Genomic DNA, 22,233 nt, shown 5'->3' with positions numbered 1-22,233 from the left:
GCACTTGGGGAGGCTGAGGTGGGAGGATCACTTGAGCCCAAGAGTTCGAGACCAGCCTGGGAAACAGCAAGACGCAATCTGTAATTTTTTTTTTTTTTTTTTTTTTTGAGACGGAGTCTCGCTCTGTCACCCAGGCTGGAGTGTGCAAGGGTGCCTGCTCGGCTCACTGCAAGCTCCGCCTCCTGGGTTCATGCCATTCTCCCACCCAGTCTGTAATTAATACTAAAAAAAAAAAAAAAAGTCATCTTTCACACTGACAAGTGTCACGAAGAAAATAAAACAGGAGGATGTGTTGAGAAAATGACTAGCGGAGCTATTTCAGGTTTTTTACTTTTTTCAATTTTTAAAATTTTAATTTATTTAATTCAGGTAGTTTGGAATGGGTAATAAATTCACTTGGTTTGAAATGCAAAGAGTGCAAGATGGCATACAATGAAGTCTTTCTCCATCCCTCTCACACGTCAGCCACTCAATTTTCCATGGTGGGGGAGGTAACTTTTGAAACGGGGATCAGGAAAGGTCTCTGAGGAGGGGACAATTGAGCAGAGACCTGACAGAGAAGAGTCAGCTCTGCAAATATCCCAAAGAGTGTTCTGAGGCAGAGGGAACAACCAGTATGAAGGTTTAGAAGCAGGATAAAATTTGCCCTTTTTTTTTTTTTGAGACAGAGTTTTCACTCTTGTTGCCCAGGCTGGAGTGCAATGGTGCAACCTCGGCTCACTGCAACCTCCGCCTCCTGGATTCTCCTGCCTCAGCCTCCCAAATAGCTGGGATTACAGGGACGTGCCACCACAGCCGGCTAACTTTTTGTATTTACTACAGACGGGGTTTCACCATGTTAGTCAGGCTGGTCTCGAACTCCTGACCTTAGGTGATCCACCCACCTCAGCCTCCCAAAATGCTGGGATTACAGGCATAAGCCACCAGGTCTGGCCAAATTTGGCATTTTCAAGACAGACTTGAGACCTCCCAAGTGCGGTGGCTCACACCTGTAATCCCAGCACTTTGGGAGGCCGAGGCAGCTTGATTAAAGGAATTCGAGACAAGCATGGGCAACATAGCAAAACCTTGTCTCTACAAAACAAAAAATAAAAGATCTCTGTGACCACCAAATTAATCCCACACTCTCTATCTCACTGGTAACCCTTGCAATGAGTTTAAAGTGGACTTTTTACATGTATTAATATATGGTATTTTGGGTGTTTCCTTGATTTTTTTCATTCCCTTTGTATCTTTGGCAACTTTTTATCCACTTAATGGATGTTTTCATTCTATGTCACCTATGTCATTTACACACTTCATGCCACCCGTTTTTTTAAGAGACAAAGTATAAGTCTCTATCCCAAGCTGGAGTATACTGGCGCAATCATCGCTCACCACAGCCTCGAACTCCTGGGCTCAAGCAATCCTCCTACCTTATCTTCCCAAGTAGCTGGGAACACATATGGATGATACCACACCCAGTTAATTTTTTTTTTTTTTTTTTTTTTTTTTTTAGAGATGGGGTCTCGGCCAGGCGCAGTGGCTGACATGTGTAATCCCAGCACTTTGGGAGGCCGAGGTGGGCGGATCATCTGAGGTCAGGAGTTCAAGATCAGCCTGACCAACATGGAGAAACCCCATCTCTACTAAAAAATGCAAAAATTAGCCGGGTGTGGTGGTGCATGCCTGTAATCCCAGCTACTTGGGAGGCTGAGGCAGGAGAATGGCGTGAACCCGGGAGGCGGAGCTTGCGGTGAGCCGAGATTGCGCCACTGCACTCCAACCTGGGCGACAGAGCAAGACTCCATCTCAAAAAAAAAAAAAAAAAAAAAAGAACTGGTAACTAATTCAACTAGGTAAGTTTGTTGTGCTGCTGAGCCGGGCCTGGCTGGGGTGAGTGAGGTCCAGAATTGATTAAGTCAACTGGGTGCATTGGCTCATGCCTGTAATCCTAGCACTTTGGGAGAATGAGGCAGGCGGATCACCTGAGGTCATAAGTTTGAGACCAGCCTGGCCAACATGGTGAAATCCCATCTCTACTAAAAATACAAAAATTAGCTGGGCTTGGTGGCCCGTGCCTGTAATCCTAGCTACTTAGGAGGCTGAGGCAGGAGAATTGCTTGAACCCAGGAGGGGGAGGTTGCAGTGAGCCGGGAGCTAGCCAGTGCCCTCCAGCCTGGGTGACAGAGGGAGACTACATCTCAAAAAAAAAAGAAAGAAAAAAGAAATTAAGTCTACCCATTCTCCCAGACAACTCAGCCTGAGGAGACACACTGAGAAACAAAGATAACCTCCGAGGAACAGGGTTCAAGGTCTCCTGGAGTCGGGTGGAGAATGGGAGGGGAATTAATGTCAAAGCTTGGCCCGGAAGGATGACGTGCTTCCCAGGTAAAGGAGGTCAGGACAACATCAACATCCAGACATGGGACTCCGCTTGGACATACGCTGGAAAAGTGGATCCTCTCACATAGTCAGCTAGCCCTGAGAACTGTTGGTTTTACACTCAGACCTTGGTGGCTTTCTGGTTTGTGGGGACTCAGGCAAGAGGGCCATAGGCCAGATTCATTCCCTGTCTCCAGGCCTCAGTTTACCCATGTGTAAAAGTGGAACTGATTTCCCAGGGCTCAGGCGCCTCACCCGGGCCAGGTGGCGCTCTACCCAAGGGGCGCGACCACATCAGTGACGTCACTCGGGGCGGGGCCGGCAAGACACGCTGCGGAAGCCTCGGTGTCTAGGCTCAGCCCGGAGCCGGCGTGTGGGGGCGGGGGCTCCCGGGAGGGTCTCCTCACCTCCGGGCCCTCCTGAGGGCTGGGATGATCCTGCTGTCCTCCGCAGGCGAAACTGAGTCAGAGCGGGGCGTGCGTGGGTCGGAGGCTTTACACACCCAAGAAGCCGGCGCCTCCTGCCCACCGCGGGCGAACGCCAGGCTCCCCACTCCCGCACTCCTAGGCAGTCCCCACCCCCACCCCCACCCCCACCCCCACCCCCACCCCCACCCCCACCCCCGACCCTGCGGCTATGAGTCAGCGACCGACCGCGCCCCCTTGGCCCACTTCCTCCTCACCTTCCCGGGGCGGGCTGGGTGGGGTGAGGGGGTGGGGCCCTACTCCCCCCACCTCCCCTCCCTTGCGGGTGGGGGGCTCGACCCCTTAGTAACCTCTCCGAAATTGACAGAAGAGAGACGCTGGGGAGGGGCGGGGTTCCGAAGATGGGATTTCAGGGAGAAAATCTGAGACCACTTGCTTAACTGGAGGATCCTCCTCGACCCCCAAAATTGAGCGAAGTACGAGATGGAGAAGTCGATGGGGAAAGAAGTCGTGCCCCTTCCGAGACGCTCCTGAGAATTCCCACAGTGGGAGCGAACTAGGGAGCGAGGGAACTCCCTTTCCCCTTCACCAAGCTTGCCCCTCCAGGTGGGGGTGACTCCCAGGGTGCACCTCTGGGCTACAACGTTGGGGAGAGGAGCGAGATCGCGGAAGCCGAGGGTGCAGAGTTGCCCTTTTAAGCGCCCTCCACCCCCTCGCCTGGAGGCGCGCGCGGCCCCTTTAAGGCGCGGGGCATTGTGGGTGCGGGGAGTGGAATTTTGGAACGAAATGTAACGAAGAGAAGTACAGTAGTAAGAGTAACACTGTAGCCGCCACCGGCAAGGGGTGCGCGCCGGGGAGCCGACGCTGCATCCCCTTTCTGCCGCAGGGACCTCTCATCAGACCGCCTGAGGGAAGCGGCGCCCGGAGACCCGCCCCGGCCCGGTCCGCATTCTCCCCAGGAAGCCGGACTCTATGGGGCGGGACCCTGGGGGAGCCTGAGCCGAGCCCGGAGCCAGCCCCGAACCCCTGAACCTCCAGCCAGGGGCGCCCCGGGAGCAGCCAGCCCGTGGGCGAGCCGCCCGCCCGCCGAGCAGCCATGAGGTGAGCCGGACCTGCCCCCCGACCCGTCCCCGCCCGGGCGGGCTCCGCGCCCCGCCTTTGTCCCCCTCCCCCCTCCAGCTAGCTCCGGGCTGGAATTTGGGGACAGATCCTTGGGAACCTCGGATTTGGGCTGAATCCCCTTGGACGAGCTCCAAAACCGTCGATCACTTCTTCACGACTGACTCCCCAAGCTCGGGGGGTGGTGGCGGTGAGGTTCTCCTGGGAGCCCTCAAGATTTGGGGTCGCTCGGAGGACTCCCGAATTGTTAAGACTTTTTTTCAGAGGACCTCAAAGTTGGCAACGACTCCCCGCAGGGATGCCAGGATTGAGGCAGGGCTCAGACTCTCCTCCCCCTCCCCCCAAACTTCAGCTCGAAGTCCGGGAAGGATTGTGGGGGACCGATTTGGGAGACCCTGGGACTTGGAAGAGAGACTGAGACTCAGACCCTGGGTGTGCAGGTTCCCCGTTTACGTGGTGCTGGAAAAAGTCTCCCCAAGTGGGACTGCGCTCCTTAACTTCGGGGGTACTTCTTAATCCCCTGAATTTTGGGGGGCACTTAGGTCTTCCTGTGTAGAAGGCTAGTGTGAACCGATCCATGGACCCGGACGCAGCCTCCGGAGTCTGGTGGGACCCCCCTTTCCCCGTCGCTCCGCACACAATCTGCTTAACAGGCCGTGCCTAGGACCGAGCGGGCGCTCGGAGCAGAGGGCGGCTCCCCGCCCCGGGCCATAAGGGCGGCCCGGCTCCCCCACCTGCGCGGCCCTGGGAAGGGAGGGGGCGCGGCAGCTGGGGGAAGGGGGCCTTTGTCTTCCTGACTCACCTGTCGAGACAGCTGGTGTGGAGGGCGGGCACCGAGCGCTGTAGGCCGGCTGCCTTCCCCACCACGGCCCCTCCCCCTTTGCTCACCGCCCCCCATCCATCCGGAGCCTTGGGGTTGGAGGAGGGGGAGCTGGAGAGCTTCAAGGTCATAGCCCTCTTCCCTAGGGACCCAGGCTTCCCAGATAATTCCAGCTATCTTCCCAAGAATGTAATCCTGGGGGTGGCGGCCCAAGGGACCCAGGGATTTGGTCTGGCCGGGGCCTCCCCCGAACTCCTGGGCTTACCTGAGGGCGGGGCCAGTGTGGGCAGGGGACCCAACCATCCCCCCATTCTCCCCTCCCCTGGTCCCCCATAATCTCTCCCATGGGGCCAGAGCCTGACAATACTATCTCCCTTCCTCCACTCTCTCTGGGACTTCCTGCCCCAAAGCCCCCAGCCTTAGCAGGGAGGCCCCTGGGGACGGCTGGGGATTAACCCCGTGGTGCCCACATCCCCCGCATTTCCTGAACCCCTGCCCTTTGACATCGGAGAGGCGTGGCATTCCTTTTTATGACCACTAGAGAATCCCCCTCCCGCGTTTGTTTCTTCTGATGTGAAAGGCATGGCTGGAAAATTTGGAGCAAGGAGGACACCCACAGATACCCTCAAGACTTCCTGCCTATCCGCTCCCCATTATAGCAACATCCCTTCCAAGTCCGCCCTGGAGAGGGGTCAGTTAAGGGAGCGTCGCTCTCTTCCTTCGCCCTCTTCCTCCGGGACTCTTCTCTCCCCTTGCCCCCCAGCCCCGCCCCTCCACCCCCCCTCGCGTTTCCGGTCCCAGGCTCGGTGGAAGGCGGATGGCGGATGTCCGAGTTAGTGCTGCCTCACTCACTGCAACCGTAAAAGGGCAGGAGCGGTGTCTGGGCCGGCCCCCTGTCCTCCCCACCACCACCACAACCACCACCACCACCAGCACCAGCCCTGGAAGCCCTGGCCCTCCCACAAGGCCCACCTCTTGCTGTGGTGGTGGCCAAGCATCCCGTCTTGTGGGGGTGCTGGGGTGGGGTGCATTGCAGAAGTGACCAGATGTCTGTCCCACCAGAAGGCCACTCCCACCTTTCCAGGGAGTCTCCCCTGCAGGTGGTCACACCCGACTTCCTGGGCTGTGCCTCTTCTCCAAGGACAGCCAGGATTCAAAACCCATGCCCCTATTACCCAGCTGGGGAAACTGAGGCTCAAAGAGAAAAAGACATGGCCAGGATCCCTCAGAAATTCCTAGGCAATGTTGGAGGGGTGGAGGAGCCTAGGATCCTCTTGATTTCTGGCTGGTTTGGCTGGGGACAGTCCTGGGGGCAGTTGGAAGAGAGGATGTTAAGATGGAAAATTACAAGATATAGTTCTTTTTCTCCCAGTTTAACAAATGTTTGTTGAGTGTTGGCTGTGTCCGGGACTGGAGCTGGGGTGCTGGGAAGACAGAGAAGCGAGGCAGAGGTCTAGAATCTCAGGGCAGAAGGGACTTGGGGAGAATTGGGGTCCATTTCTTTCTCCTTCCAATAATAGCTATTTCTATTTTTTAAAAATAAGAGACCATTTGATCAAGCATCTATTTTATGTGGGGCATTTTTGTGCCTGACAGCAATTCTGGCTTTTTTTTCTTTTTGAGACGGAAATTTTGCTCTTGTTGCCCAGGCTGGAGTGAAATGGCATGATCTCGGCTCACTGCAACCTCCGCCTCCTGGGTTCAAGCGATTCTCCTGCCTCAACCTTCCGAGTAGCTGGGACTACAGGTGCCTGCCACCATGCCCGGCTAATTTTTATATTTTTAGTAGAGATGGGATTTCACCGTGATGGCCAGTCTGGTCTCAAACTCTTAACCTCAGGTGATCCACCCGCCTCAACCTCCTAAAGTGCTATGATTACAGACATCAGCCACCACACCTGGCCCCTCATGGCAGTTCTAACAATGATACTATTACAACCTTGTGGCCTCCCCATGCCGGTACTGAGTTTATAGATGGGGAAACTGAGGCACAGGAGAGTTAGGCAAGGTGCCTATTAAAGTCAAATAGGGCCAGGCGCCGGGACTCATGCCTGTAATCCTAACACTTTGGGAGGCCAAGGCAGGGGCTCATGCCTGTAATCCTAACACTTTGGGAGATGGAGGCTGGGAGGCTGAGGCAGGAGAATTGCTTCAACCTGGGAGGTGGAGGCTGCAGGAAGCTGAGATTACACCACTGCCAGCCTGGGTGCAGAGTGAGAGACTCTGTCTCAAAAGATAAATGGTGCAAAATATTTGTTTCCTCCCTCCCCAGTCCTTGAGTTCCCCTCAATGGGGGCAGCCACAGTTAGTGTCTTGGGAAACAGTCTCTGCATATATCACCACTCTGGGTGCAGATGTATGTATATGTGCTCCTCACTGTTTTTTTTTTTTTGAGTTGGAGTCTTGCTCTGTCACCCAGGCTGGAGTGCAGTGGCGCAATCTCACTGCATCCTCCACCTCCCAGGTTCAAGCGATTCTCCTGCCTCAGCCTCCTGGAGTAGCTGGAATTACAGGCACGCGCCACCACACCCAGCAAATTTTTGTATTTTTAGTAGAGACAGGGTTTCACCATGTTGGTCAGGCTGGTCTCAAACTCCTGACCTCAAGAGATCTGCCTGCTTCGGCCTCCCAAAGTGCTGGGATTACAGGCATGAACCACTGCGCCTAGCCTACCTTTTTTTTTTTTTTTTTTTTGAGACGGAGTCTTGCTCTGTCCCCAGCCTGAGGCTGGGGTGCAGTGGCGTGATCGTGGCTCATTGCAACCTTGTCCTCCCGGGTTCACGCGATTCTCCTGCCTCCGCCTCCCAAGTAGCTGGGATTACAGGCGCCCGCCACCACACCTGGCTAATTTTTTGTATTTTTAGTAGAGATGGGGTTTCACTATGTTGCCCAGACTGGTCTCAAACTCCTGACCTTGTGATCCGCCCACCTCAGCCTCCCAAAGTGCTGGGATTACAGGCATGAGCCACCGCACCCGGCCCTTTTTTTTTTTGTAAAGCCTCTGATCAACACTACCTTGTACTTTGGCTTTTAAAAATTTCAATTTAGCTCTGCTTCTTCATCTTTAAATGAGGTTAAGAACTTGTGGGAACTTCATTTCAACTATGAGCCCCTCTGCTTACTTGCTGTGTGATCTGGGGCAAGTGCCTTCACTCCTCTGTGCCTGCAATTCCCCCTTGTCAAAAGGGTGAGCATCAGAGCCTATCCCATGAGGTTGTAGAGTCATGCAGCAGGGAAATTGGTGTCAAGCACCAAGAAGAGTGTCTGGGACCCAGGCTGACTGAGAAATGTTAGGTGCCCTTGGTAAGTTTGCCTTTTTTTGAGAGGGAGTCTTGCTCTGTCGCCTAGGCTGGAGTACGAGTGACCTGAACATGGCTCACTGCAGCCTCATCCTCTTGGACTCAAGCGATCCTCCTGCCTCACCCTCCTGAGTAGCTGGGGCTACAGGCAAGCGCCACCACACCCGGCTAATTTTAAAATTTTTTGTGCAGACAGATGTCACCATCTTGCCCAAGCCAGTCTCTCTCCTCTCTTTTTTTTTGAGACAGAGTCTCGCTCTGTCTCCCAGGCTGGAGTGCAGTGGTCCGAGATCAGCTCACTGCAACCGCCTCCTGGGTTCAAGTGATTCCCCTGCCTCAGCCTCCCGGGTAGCTGGGATTACAGGCATGAGCCACCACGCCTGGCTAATTTTTGTATTTTTAGTAGGCATAGGGTTTCACCATGTTGGCCAGGCTGGTCTCGAACTCTTGACCTCAAGAAATCCGCCTGCTTCAGCCTCCCAAAGTGCTGGGATTACAGGCACGAGCCAACTCCCCTGGCCAAAGTTTGCCCTTTTTTTACAGATATTTCGTAACTATTGAGTCCTTACTATGTGTTGGACGCCATTCTAGGTTCTGGGGACACAGCAGTGAACAATTGGGACACAAATTTCTGCCTTTTTGGTAGCGGAGACAGACAAATATTGTGTTGGGCAGGGGTCACTGCTATGAAACGTGCAGCAGGGGATGAAAAGGAAAGAAGCGTTTCCAGCTAAGGGAGTGAGGAATGGCTTCTTGGAAGGGGTGACATCTAAGGAGAGACCTGAAAGTGGGGAGAGGCTAGGCCTGAGGAAGAAGCAGCACACAGGCCCGAGGCAGGAATGTGTCTGGCCTGCGGGAAGAGCAGCATGAGGGTAGGAGGCCTAGGGTCTGGAACAGAGTACCCAAGGGACAGTGGAGCGGGAAGAAATGAGATCTGAGGACACACAGGAGGCCCTGGAGAGGAACTGGCATTGATTCTGTAGGAGCCTGGAGCTTTCAAGAAGAGGAAGGGACATTCCACCTTGTGGGTTTTTGTTAGTTTGTTTTGTTTTTTAGAGATGGGGTCTCGCTATGTTGCCCAGGCTGGTCTTGAACTTCTGGACTCAAGCAGTCCTCCCGCCTCGGCCTCTCAAAGTGCTGGGATTACAGGCATGAGCCACCGTTCCCTGCCCCACCTTGTGTTTTAACAGGATCCTTCTGTTACGATGGGGATGGTGTGCCCTGGAGAGGGGCAAGACCACCCCTTGGTCACCCAGCCTGCGCCCCGTTCTCCGGCCAGTCCAGAGCGTCAGCAGGGCAGGTCTGCCTGGGAGAGCAAAGTGCAGCCAGGGCGGGGCAGCAGCAGCCCCGGGCTCCTGGCCAGAGTCGGCCCTGGGTGTGGGTGGCAGGTGTGGGTGAGGCCGAGGCCTTAACCCTGCCCTGCCAGGGGCAGCAGGAGCCAGAAACAGCCCCCGAGGCTGTGCTTGTCTGGAAAGGGCACCTGGTGTTTGGGTGGGGCACACACAGTCCCAGTGGTTAAGGCTTGGGAGCCTGAATTCACATCTTCACTCTGTTCCTCCCTAGCTGTGTGACTGTGGGCAAGTCACTCAACATGTCTGGGCTTCTAGTCCTCACCTGCAAAATTAGGATGAAAGAGTGGCTCTCTGGATAAGCTGCAGTGAGAATAAAATGAGTGACTTTGGGGGAGGGGCTTAAGGCCCTGATCCACCTGAAATGCCTAGTAAGAGGGAGATGGCACAATTAGGTAAATTTGAGGGTCCCTACTCCAGGTCCCTCCCCACAGCTGAATCTGCCTAGGGACTTTCCCTGCCCTGACTTCCCAGCGTCAGTATCACCCAGCCCCCAGCCCTCCTAGAGACAGAGGCTTTGGAGGGGGGTGTCTAATTTCTGTCCCCGGAAACCTCTGACCACCAACTTCCCCATTTCAGGAAAAAGCCCAGTGTGGGTGGGGTGGGGAGGAGACCAGTGCTTCCCCTTCCCCTGTGTGACCTTGGGCAAGTCACTTCCTGTTTGAGTTCCTGTCTAGGCCTGAGTTTCCTCACTGGGGGAGAGGGGATTGAACCTCCCAGAGGGGCTGGTGGGAGGGTCCTGAGGGTTGTAGCTGTCCTGGGCCCCAGTGGTGCCCATGAGATGGATGTGGACAGTTACTGAGCTCTTGGCGTGTGCTGGACACTGTACCAAGCACTTAGCTTTTTTTCTTTTTTTGAAACAGAGTTTCGCTCTGTCGCCCAGGCTGGAGTGCAATGGCATGGTCTCAGCTCACTGCAACCTCCACCTCCTGGGTTCAAGCAATTCTCCTGTAGTCTGAGTAGCTCAGACTACAGGTGCATACCACCACGCCCAGCTAATCTTTGTACGTTTTTGTAGAGACGGGATTTCACCATGTTGCCCAGGCTGGTCTCGAACACCTGAGCTCAAGCGATCCATTGACCTCGGCTTCCCAAAGTGCTGTAATTACAGGCGTGAGCCACCACAGCCGGCTGTACCAAGCCCTTTAGGTGCCCAGAGTCATGTGCCCCTCCCCCCCTGCCCTGGAGAGGTGGGGACTGTAATTTTCTTTTCCTTTTTTTTTTGAGACGGAGTCTCGCTCTGTCACCCAGGCTGGAGTGCAGTGGCGCAATCTCAGCTCACTGCAAGGTCCGCCTTCCCGGTTCACGCTATTCTCCTGCCTCAGCCTCCTGAGTAGCTGGGACTACAGGCACCCGCCATGCCCGGCTAATTTTTTTGCATTTTTAATAGAGGCGGGGTTTTACTGTGTTAGCCAGGATGGTCTCGATCTCCTGACCTTGTGATCCTCCCGCCTCGGCCTCCCAAAGTGCTGGGATTACAGGCGTGAGCCACTGCGCCTGGCCAGGACTGTCATTTTCCCAGTTCACAGGCAAGAAGAGGTCATGAGTAGGAAGGTCACATGCCTGAGTCACATGAAGTAGGTGGCTCAGTGGGGATTTGAACCCAGGTCTGGGGATATCAGCTCCTGAACTCTGCACCAGTTTACTGACACATCCCACTCAGGCTGAGTCAGACGTTGCCTTTTCCAGGAAGTCCTGCCTGACTCTCCAGGCTGGGGCAGGCGTTCCTTCAGGGCACCCCCCAGACCCTGGGCTCCTTGGTCCTATCCCTGGGTTGGTACCGTCTGGGGACAGCTGTGTCTCCCACACTGGACTGTGAGCCCCAGGAGGGTGGTGCCGGGGCTGTCTGGATCACTGTTGTCTTCATCCTCAGCCCCACCCAGTATGGGCCAGACACAGAGCAGGGAGTATCTGGGGAATGGCCGCTAGTGCCCTGGGGAGGCAGGCGATGGGTAGGCAGTAGGAAGTCCCTTTGGAGGAAGAGCTCAGAGGTCTGGGATGGGTCCCCAACCTGCTGCAGGCCTCACACTTGCCCTCCCAAGCCTCAGCTTCTTCCTGAGCAGGCAGTGGTGGTGGGGGGTGCCTGTCCAAGCCTCTGGTAGAGATAGGGAAACTGAGGTCAGGCAGGGGCTGGTCCCTAGTGCAGCTCTGGGCTCTTGGCCTCCTTCTGGCCCCTCTGTCTTCCCTCCTGCCCTCTGCTCTGCCAACCTGCATCCTCCCACTGGCGTTGGCCTCGGCCTCTTAAACCCCTCAGCCTGTCTCTCCATCTTTATCTTTTCCTTCTTATTAGTTTTGTTGTGTTGTTTTTTATTTTTCATTAAAAAAGTTTTCTTCGGTGGCTCACGCCTGTAATCCCAGCACTTTGGGAGGCCGAGGCGGGCGGATCACAAGGTCAGGAGATTGAGATCATCCTGGCTAACACGGTGAAACCCCGTCTCTACTAAAAATACAAAAAAATTAGCCGGGCGTGGTGGTGGGCGCCTGTAGTCCCAGCTACTCGGGAGGCTAAGGCAGGAGAATGGCGTGAACCCGGGAGGCGGAGCTTGCAGTGAGCCGAGATCGTGCCACTGCACTCTAGCCTGGGGGACAGAGCAAGACTCCGTCTCAAAAAAAAAAAAAAGTTTTTTTGTAGGCTGGGTGTGGTGGCTCACCCCTGTAATCCCAGCCCTTTGTGGGGCTGAGGCGGGTGAATCACGTGAGGTCAGGAGTTCGAGACCAGCCTGGTCAACATGGTGAAACCCTGTCTCTACCAAAATATACAAAAATTAGCCAGGTGTGGTGGTATGTGTCTGTAGTCCCAGCTACATGGGAGGCTGAAGTGAGAGAATCACTTGAACCCGGGAAGTGGAGGTTGCAGTGAGCCGAGATCGTGCCACTGCAGTCCACCTGGGACACAGTGGAGCCCAGGAGTTTGAGACCAGTCTGGCCAACACGGTGAAACCCCGTCTCTACTAAAAATACAAAAAATTAGCTGGGCTTGGTGGTGCATGCCTGTGATCCCAGCTACTCAGGAGGCTGAGGCAGGAGAATGGCTTGAACCTGGGAGGCAGAGGTTGCAGTGAGCCGAGATCGTGCCACTGCATTACAGCCCAGGTGACAGAGTGAGACTCTGTCTCAAAAAAAAAAAAAAAAAAGATTAGTCGAGTGTGGTGGTGCATGCTTGTAGTCCCAGCTACGTGGGAGGATCGCTTGAGCTCAGGAGATCGAGGCCACATTCCAACCTGGGTGACAGAGCAAGACTCTGTCTCAAAAATAAAAATAATAATAATAATTATTATTATTAGAGATGGGGTCTCACTACGTTGCCCAGGCTGGTCTGAAATGCTTGGGCTTAAGTGATCCTCCTGCCTCAGCCTCCAAAGTGCTGGAATTACAGGTGTGAGACACCGCGCCAAGACCATCTTTATCTTTTTCTGTGTCCTGCCTCTTCCTCTAGGTCCCCTGTCTGCCTCTTCCTCCAGGTCCCCTGTCTGCCCATCCTTTTTCCCCCATCTGTTCATCTGTTGTCTGTCTGCCTTTCAGTCTGTCTCTCTCCCCTTTGTCAACCCGACTCTCCCTTTCCCACCTCTCTCTGCGTCTGTCTCTTGCACTTCCAGTTTCTCCCTCCCCGTGTCTGCCTGTCTGTCTCTTACATCTTGTTTGTGTGTTTGCCTCTCTCTCCTGATCTGATTTTCTCTCCTGTTCTGTCTCCCCCTCTCTTTCTGTCCACCTGGCTCCTGCCTCCCTCTGTGTCTCACTCTCTTCCTTCCACACCGTCTTTGTCCCTTGGAATCTCCCAGGGAGGCCCAGATGAGAAAGGTGACCGGCCCCTCTCCCTTTTCCTCCCGCCTGCAGTGAGACGGTCATCTGTTCCAGCCGGGCCACTGTGATGCTTTATGATGATGGCAACAAGCGATGGCTCCCTGCTGGCACAGGTCCCCAGGCCTTCAGCCGCGTCCAGATCTACCACAACCCCACGGCCAATTCCTTTCGCGTCGTGGGCCGGAAGATGCAGCCCGACCAGCAGGTGCAGCTTCCCGCCGGCCCCCTCTCTGCAGGCTGAACCCCTACCCGCCCCACCCCTGCGCCCGCCGCCCCTCACCCCCCTTTCCCCTCCCACCAGGTGGTCATCAACTGTGCCATCGTCCGGGGCGTCAAGTATAATCAGGCCACCCCTAACTTCCATCAGTGGCGCGACGCTCGCCAGGTCTGGGGCCTCAACTTCGGCAGCAAGGAGGATGCGGCCCAGTTTGCCGCCGGCATGGCTAGTGCCCTAGAGGCATTGGAAGGTCAGAAATGGCGGTGGGCAGTGGGGGGGGCAAAGGGGACCACTGAATGCGGCTGCGTGGCCTGGGGCTGCCGCTTTACCCCGCTGGGACTTGGTTTACTCGTCGGTAAAATGGAGCAAATTCATTGCTATCATGGGAAATTATCACGAGGATTTTGTGCATTCCAGTGTGACCGTGTGCACCTATGTATAAAATGCACGACTGGCCCAGTGCGGTGGCTCATGCCTGTAATCTCAGCACTTTGGGAGGCCGAGGCAGGTGGATTACCTGAGGTCAGGAGTTTCACCGTGCCCAACATGGTGAAATTGCATCTCTATTAAAATACAAAAATTAGCTGGGCGTGGTGGTGCGCACCTGTAATCCCAGCTATTCGGGAGGCTGAGGCATGAGAAGTGCTTGAACCAAGGAGGTGGAGGTTGCAGTGAGCGGAGATTGCGCCACTGCACTTCAGCCTGGCGACAGAGCAAGATTACGTCTCAGAAAACAAACACAAAAAAATGCGCGATTACTCAGGGATCAGTACTCCATGAACTTTACACAGGCACACTCCCGGGAAACCACCTCCCAGATCAAGACGTAGGTAGGTCCTGCCCCAGAAACAGGATCTTGCTCTGTTGCACAATCATGGCTCTCTGCAGCCTTCACCTCCTGATCCTCTTGCCTCAGCCTCCTAAGTAGCTGGGAATACAGGTGTGTACCACCATACTTGGCTCTTTTTTTTTTTTTTTTTTGAGACAGAGTCTTGCTCTGTCGCCCAGGCTAGGGTGCAGTGGTGCAAACCTCAGCTCACTGCAACCTCCATCTCCCAAGTTCGAGTGATTCTCGTGCCTCAGCCTCCTGAGTAGCTGGGATTACAGGCATGTGCCACCATGCCCAGCTATTTTTTTGTATTTTGTTTTTATTTATTTATTTTTTATTTTATTTATTTATTTTTTTTTTGAGACGGAGTCTCGCTCTGTCCCCAGGCTGGAGTGCAGTAGCGCAATCTCCGCTCACTGCAAGCTCCGCCTCCCAGGTAAATGCCATTCTTCTGCCTCAGCCTCCCGAGTAGCTGGGACTACAGGCGCCCGCCACCACGTCCGGCTAATTTTTTGTATTTTTAGTAGAGACAGGGTTTCACCGTGTTAGCCAGGATGGTCTTGATCTCCTGATCTCGTGATCCACCCGCCTCGGCCTCCCAAAGTGCTGGGATTACAGGCGTGAGCCACGGCGCCCGGCTCTTTTTTTTTTTTTTTTTTTTTTTAATATGGAGTCTCGCTCTCCCAGGCTGGAGTGCAGTGGTGTGATGTCGATTCACTGCAACCTCCGCCTCCTGGGTTTAAACAATTCTGCCTCAGCCTCCCGAGTAGATGGAACTATAGATGTGCACCAACATGCCTGTCTAATTTTTGTAGTTTTAGTAGAGACGGGGTTTCGCAATGTTGGCCAGGCTGGTCTCGAACTCCTGACCTCAGGTGACCCACTCGCCTCGGCCTCCCAAAGTGCTGAGATTACAGGCGTGAGCCACGTGCCCAGCCCAGTTGCTATTTCTTAAACCTTAATGTGCACATGAATCACCTGGGGATCTGGTTAAAGTGCAGGCTGTGGTGCAGGTGGGCTGGGCAGACTGAGACTTCGAATTCTCACAAGTGCCCTGGTGATACTGAGGCTGCTGGTCTGCGGACGTGACTGAGTAGCGAGGTTTTAGGTGACTGCCGTGCATCTGGCCTGGAATCACTGCTATAGAACTGAAAGTCACCAAATGCGGGGGTGTTTGCTTCGTGGGACAACTCCTGTGCTAGTGCGGAAGGGGCTTGCTCCTCTGGGGCACACAGAAAAATACAGTGGGCTTCAGTTTAGTCATCTGTAAATTGGGGCTAATTCATTATTAATTCGTAGCCAATTCAATTCAGGTGCCAGGGCCAGAGGCCTGGAGGTAGGTGAGGAAGAAGCTCTTTACCTTTCCAGGTTCTTAGGTAAGGTCCGAGTGGCTGTAACAGTGGTTAAGAGCTAGCCAGGGGCCAAGCGCGGTGGCTCACGCCTGTAATCTCAGCACTTTGGGAGGCTGAGGCGAGTGGATCACTTGAGGTCAGGAGTTCGAGACCAGCCTAGCCAACATGGTGAAACCCTGTCTCTATTAAAAATACAAAAATTAGCCAGTCATGGTGGCAGGCGCCTGTAATCCCAGCTACTCAGGAGGCTGAGGCAGGAGAATCTCTTGAACCCGGGAGGCGGAGGCTGTGGTGAGCCATGATTGCGCCGCTGCACTCCAGCCTGGGTGACAGAGTGAGACTCTGTCTCAAAACAAACCAACAGTGGTTAACAGCCTGGCTGCTGGAATCAGCCTGAATTCAAGTCTTGTTCCTGCACATTCCACCCTGGAGAAATTTGGGGCAAGTTTCTTGGGCCTTAGCCTTACCCCTGGGCCTTAGCTTCTCCTCTCACTGGAACATCACAACAGCACCTACCTTAGGGCAACTCAGGCCAGGGAAGTTGGTGCTGCCTCATGTGCGTTCTCCTGGGCCTGGAGCCTCAGGGCCTCTGGAAGGAGGAAGTGAGCGCCTCTGGGCAGGATTCCTCGGAGGCCTGGGAGAGCAAGGGAAGCGCCAAGGGCTGAGCAGAGTTCCAGGACTGACTCGTGGCCCTCTCTCTCTCACCTTCCAGGAGTTGGGCCCCCTCCACCCCCAGCACTTCCCACCTGGTCGGTCCCGAACGGCCCCTCCCCGGAGGAGGTGGAGCAGCAGAAAAGGTGGGGCTGGGCCCTGGGTGGGGAACTTTAGCAGCTGCCAGAGTTCCATATGTTCTGGAACACCTGACTCCTAGAGTTCAGAACCCAGCCAACTTGCAGTTTTCAGAATGTTCAAGAAACTTCTGACACTCAGAGTTGCAGAACCTCCTGGTCCCTGCAGATTCCTGGAAATCAGATTATGGTGGTTGAAAGAATCTTGTGGCTGGGCGTGGTGGCTCCCGCCTGTAATCTCAGCACTCTGGGAGGCTGAGGCGGGCAGATCACCTGAGGTCAGGAGTCTGAGACCAGCCTGGCCAACATGGTGAAATCCCGTCTCTACTGAAGATAACAAAAGTTAGCCCGGCATGGTGGCGCCCGTGCCTGCAGTCACAGCTCGGGAGGCTGAGGCAGGAGAATCGCTTGCACCCGGGAGGCAGAGGTTGCAGTGAGCCAAGATCGAGCCACTGCACTCCACCCTGGGTGAGAGTCTCAAAAAAAAAAAAAAAAAAAAAAAGAATCTTGGGTATTTTGTAATTTTTGTAATTCGGATGTTCCTGACAGTTTAGTGACTGGGATCTCGCATCCTGATCTCTCCCTGTCGCTGCCCTGCCCTCCATTCCCCCTACTCTCACCCAGCCCCCTTCTTGGTTCCCTAGGGGAGGAAAGCTTGGGTGAGGATTAGGAGCCAGCCTCCCTGGAGACCTCTGAGAGAGAGGACGGAGGTCGCTGGCCATCCTTAGGGCCCTGATTGACGGCAGCTCCCTCGCCTCCCCCCACAGGCAGCAGCCTGGCCCCTCGGAGCACATAGAGCGCCGGGTCTCCAATGCAGGTGATGCTCAGATGGCTTCGGGAGTTGGGAGGGGGCCTCCCTGGAGGAAGTGGCCAGCCAGCTGGACAGTGAAGAATGAGGCTTCTCTCTCTCAGCTGCCCCTTTTTCTGTGTTTGTTTCAGGAGGCCCACCTGCTCCCCCCGCTGGGGGTCCACCCCCACCACCAGGACCTCCCCCTCCTCCAGGTCCCCCCCCACCCCCAGGTTTGCCCCCCTCGGGGGTCCCAGCTGGAGCGCACGGAGCAGGGGGAGGACCACCCCCTGCACCCCCTCTCCCGGCAGCACAGGGCCCTGGTGGTGGGGGAGCTGGGGCCCCAGGCCTGGCCGCAGCTATTGCTGGAGCCAAACTCAGGAAAGTCAGCAAGGTGAGGGGCCGGGAGAGGTGGGCAGGGGGCAACAGGGCTTTTATGGGGGATGAGGCCAGGGCTGCCGGCGGTGTCATAGGGTTGGAAGGCCAAAAGGCCTGCCCCTAAAGCTCCTGCCCCTTTTAAATTTCTCCAGCAGGAGGAGGCCTCAGGGGGGCCCACAGCCCCCAAAGCTGAGAGCGGTCGAAGCGGAGGTGGGGGACTCATGGAAGAGATGAACGCCATGCTGGCCCGGAGGTGAGCCTGAGCCTGGACCCCCGAGTCACCTGGAGTTCCAGTTCAGTAGGGCCCAGTGAGGGGAGTGCGCCAATTCCTGTTTAGTTTGTTTCTTTTGGTGAATGTTCCCCCTTTGATAACCAGGTTCAGGATATAATGGTGGGGTTTGTCATGAAATGGCTGAGGCTTGCAACCACCTAGGTAGCCTGTAGAATGTTCTAAAACCTAGAATTCTAGAACCGTAGGAGATCCTGCCTCGGAATTCTGGGAACTCAGGTTCCTGCAATCTCAGTGTTCCAACACAGCACCGCTCCACCCTCGGAATCTTACTATTCCCTAATATAAGAATCATAGAACCTCCTCCACCCTGATTCTAGAACCACAATCTCTTGAATTTTTTTTTTCTTTTTCTTTTTTTGAGATGGAGTCTCGCTCTGTCACCCAGGCTGGAGTGCGGTGGTATGATCTCGGCTCACTGCAACCTCCGCCTCCTGGGTTCAGGCAGTTCTCCTGCCTCAGCCTCCTGAATAGCTGGGATTACAGGCATGAGTCACCATGCCCGGCTAATTTTTGTATTTTTAATAGACACAGGGTTTCACCATGTTGGCCAGGCTGGTCTTGAACTCTTGACCTCAAGAGATCCACCTGCTTCAGCCTCTCAAAGTGCTGGCATTACAGGCGGGAGCCACTGCGCCCAGCACAATCTCTTGAATTTCTAAAACTACAGTTTCCTTAGGTTTTCTGAGTTCCAGAATTCTATGCGCTGGGATCTACCTTTCTAGAACTCCCCTCGGAAGGGGATGGGTTGGGTGACGGAAGCATGTGTTTTTGCTTTTCTCTCCTGCAGAAGGAAAGCCACGCAGGTTGGGGAGAAAACCCCCAAGGATGAATCTGCCAATGTAAGTCAGGGGCTCTTCTTGCCCTACACCTCTTAGGCCGTACCATGAGGGTAGGGATAGTGGGATGTGTGGGGTTTGAACCTGAAAGAGGAAATGGGCAGAGGTGTGGCAGGGGCTGGCTCATGGCAGTTTTATTTCCTACCAGCAGGAGGAGCCAGAGGCCAGAGTCCCGGCCCAGAGTGGTGAGTGAGTGCCCAGTCCAGCCACAGGAACTACAAATCCCAGAATGCCCTGTTCTCACATGTTAAGCACCCTTATAGGAGAGTCAGGGCAAATGGTGCTGGGGATTGTAGTCTCCTGAGATGGGGCTTTGACCAGGGGCTGATGAGGTTGGGGGAGTAAGATTGATTGGGGGGCAGTCTTTTGTCCCTGATCTTTCTGATTTCTTGCCTATCCCCAGAATCTGTGCGGAGACCCTGGGAGAAGAACAGCACAACCTTGCCAAGGTAGGCCATCGGTCCTGGGGCCCTTGGGGAGGTCAAGGTGGGCAGATCGCTTGAGCCCAGGAGGTCAAGACCAGCCTGGGCAACATGGCGACACCCCATCTCTACAAAAATTAGCCAGGCGTGGTGGCACTTACCTGTGGTCCCAGCTACTCGGAAGGCTGAGGTGGGAGGATTACTTGAGCCCAGGAAGTCGAGGCTTCAGTGAGCCATCATCGTGCCTGCACTCCATCCTGGGAAACAGAATGTGACTGTCTCAAAACAAAACAAAACAAAAAACTGGGGCCCCCAAAATACTTGGACTTGCCCAGTTTATAAGGCAGAGCTCAATGTGATCCCTGGAATAGGAGGCGGGGAAGCGGGTCCTCTCTTTAACCTCATTGCTGTCCCAAACCACACCAACTCCCCCAGGATGAAGTCGTCTTCTTCGGTGACCACTTCCGAGACCCAACCCTGCACGCCCAGCTCCAGTGATTACTTGGACCTACAGAGGGTGAAACAGGTAACTTGCGGGGAGGTTGGGGACCACAGCAAGAGAGATCTAGGTCTGGCCCCTGCCACTGGCATGCCGTATGATCCTAGATAACATCTCAGAAACCTCAGGTTTCCAATCTGACAAATGGAGAGACTGGATTGGGTCAAGGATGACCCAGACTCCACACCCCCTTTTCTGGCGCCTGTGACAAACATTATTAATCTATCACCGCGCTCATTCCCGATGAGTGCCTTGAATTCTTTCCGCACATTGACCCAGCTGTCCATCACCAATTGGAGTTGGCAGGAGGCTGGAACGCGCTTGCCAACCTTGGTACTGGATGTTCTCTAGTACTTTTCCGTCTCCAAGGATCCAGAATTCTCCCCTAGAATCCTCCAGTCACTCTGCGACCTTGACAGCGATGTCATGGTGTAAAGGTAGGGGTAGGTCTCAAACCTACTCCCTCTGGCTTTTCCATCAACAAGAAAGAGGGGACTCTGGCAGGGCACAGTGACTCATGTGTAATTTCAGCACATTGCGAGGCTGAGGTGGGAGTATTGCTTGAGGCCAGGAGTTTGAGACCAGCCTGGGGCAACATCGGGAGACCCCGTCTCTAAAAATAACTTTTAAAAGTTACCCGAGAAGGCCAGGTGCGATGGCTCATGCCTGTAATCCCAGCACTTTGGGAGGCCGAGATGGGTGGATCACCTGAGGTCAGGGGTTCAAGACCAGCCTGGCCAACATGGTGAAACCCATCGCTACTAAAAATACAAAAATTAGGCCAGGAATGGTGGCTCACAGCCATAATCCCAGCAGTTTGGAAGGCTGATGGGGACGGATCATCTGAAGTCAAAAGTTAGACCAGCTGGCCAACATGGCGAAACCCTGTCTCTACTAAAAATACAAAAATTAGCTGGGCCTTGTGGGGGGCACCTGTAATCCAGTTATTTGGGCGGCTGAGGCAGGAGAATCGCTTGAACCCGGGAGCCAGAGATTGCAGTGAGCCGAGATTGGGCCACTGCACTCCAGTCTGGGCGACAGGGAGACTGTTTCAAAAAAAAGAAAAAGAAGAAAAAGTTACCTGATTGTGGCAGCAGGTGCCTATGGTCCCAGCTACTTGGGAGGCTAAGGCGGGAGGATTACCTGAGCCTGGGAAGTTGAGGCTGCAATGAGCTGTGATTGTGCCATTGCACCCTAGCCTGGGCAGCAGAGCAAGTTCCCTTCTCAAAAAATAAAAGAAGGGGGATTCTTTCCTGCAAGTCCTGGTACCCCCTCCTGATTAGTTTTGCCCCATTAATTTTAGGAGCTTCTGGAAGAGGTGAAGAAGGAATTGCAGAAAGTGAAAGAGGAAATCATTGAAGGTGAGGTGGTTTGGTTTGGATTGGTTTTGTTCTTAAACATTTACTTATTTTGGAGGCATCATGTCCCTGGGCAAGAGCCCTGTTTTGGAAGGGAGGAGGCAGACTCTGCCCCTGAGCTCTGCTCCTTGATTCCTTCCAGCCTTCGTCCAGGAGCTGAGGAAGCGGGGTTCTCCCTGACCACAGGGACCCAGAAGACCCGTTTCTCCTGTCCACACACCCCGCCTGTCACCCTGCTTTCCCTGCCTCTACTTGACTTGGCTGAAGACTACACAGGAATGCATCGTTCCCACTCCCCATCCCACTTGGAAAACTCCAAGGGGGTGTGGCTTCCCTGCTCACACCCACACTGGCTGCTGATTGGCTGGGGAGGCCCCCGCCCTTTTCTCCCTTAGGTCCTTCCCCTCTGCCATCCCCTTGGGGCGGGTCCCTCTGCTGGGGATGCACCAATGAACCCCACAGGAAGGGGGAAGGAAGGAGGGAATTTCACATTCCCTTGTTCTAGATTCACTTTAACGCTTAATGCCTTCAAAGTTTTGTTTTTTTAAGAAAAAAATATATATATATATATATATTTGGGTTTTGGGGGAAAAGGGAAATTTTTTTTTCTCTTTGGTTTTGATAAAATGGGGTGTGGGAGTTTTTAAATGCTATAGCCCCGGGCTTGCCCCATTTGGGGCAGCTATTTAAGGGGAAGGGATGTCTCACCAGGCTGGGGGTGAGATATCCCCCCACCCCAGGGACTCCCTTTCCCTCTGGCTCCTCCCCCTTTTCTATGAGGAAATAAGATGCTGTAACTTTTTGGAACCTCAGTTTTTTGATTTTTTATTTGGGTAGGTTTTGGGGTCCAGGCCATTTTTTTTACCCCTTGGAGGAAATAAGATGAGGGAGAAAGGAAAAGGGGAGGAAACTTCTCTCCTCCCACCTTCACCTTTAGCTTCTTGAAAATGGGCCCCTGCAGAATAAATCTGCCAGTTTTTATAAATGCTAAGATCTCTGGAGTGATTTGACGGGCTGTACTGATGGGGATAGAGGCGTGCTCGGCCCCCGGTGCCCCTCCAGGGAGATTTGGTCCTCTGCCGAGAACCCTTGCCTCCGCCCAGGAATCCACCTTCCCCTCATCTTCTTGCCACCCTGCACATCGCGCCTGCTCACGCATCCTCAGGCCCGCAGCCAGGATGATCTCTGCCCCCTCCAGCCTCCTTCCCCATGCCTCTTAGGAGGCCACTTCCTCCCCATCCCACCTGGCCCTTCACCACCCTAGGGGAGGCCAGAAGCAGCCTCACTGTGTAGCCTTG

General features: G+C 54.5%; 1 protein-coding gene across 4 annotated transcripts; it reads left to right on the top strand.

Moving 5' to 3' along the window:
• The first annotated feature begins 3,067 nt into the window (after window positions 1-3,067).
• On the top strand, window positions 3,068-21,926 carry VASP (vasodilator stimulated phosphoprotein). Of its 4 annotated transcripts, none has more exons than XM_055251162.2 (13): window positions 3,068-3,890; window positions 13,211-13,382; window positions 13,479-13,644; window positions 16,288-16,372; window positions 17,131-17,180; window positions 17,303-17,544; window positions 17,681-17,781; window positions 18,608-18,659; window positions 18,805-18,841; window positions 19,060-19,105; window positions 19,514-19,604; window positions 20,881-20,938; window positions 21,078-21,926. In XM_055251162.2, the coding sequence occupies exons 1-13, from the start codon at window positions 3,886-3,888 to the stop codon at window positions 21,113-21,115; spliced, it is 1,143 nt and encodes a 380-aa protein (XP_055107137.1). In that variant the 5' UTR covers window positions 3,068-3,885; the 3' UTR covers window positions 21,116-21,926. The 4 variants fall into 4 exon arrangements, with proteins under 4 accessions (XP_055107137.1, XP_055107138.1, XP_063476890.1 ...); XM_055251163.2 differs by having other exon boundaries at window positions 3,535-3,890; window positions 17,684-17,781; XM_063620820.1 differs by having other exon boundaries at window positions 3,543-3,890; window positions 17,684-17,781; window positions 18,808-18,841.
• Window positions 21,927-22,233: the final 307 nt, after the last annotated feature.

This window comes from Symphalangus syndactylus, chromosome 17, assembly GCF_028878055.3.
Source record: "Symphalangus syndactylus isolate Jambi chromosome 17, NHGRI_mSymSyn1-v2.1_pri, whole genome shotgun sequence".
In the NCBI taxonomy this organism is placed as follows: Eukaryota; Metazoa; Chordata; class Mammalia; order Primates; family Hylobatidae; genus Symphalangus; species Symphalangus syndactylus.
The sequence above is the reverse complement of the archived record's forward strand: the minus strand, read 5'-3'. Positions and strand labels throughout refer to the sequence as shown.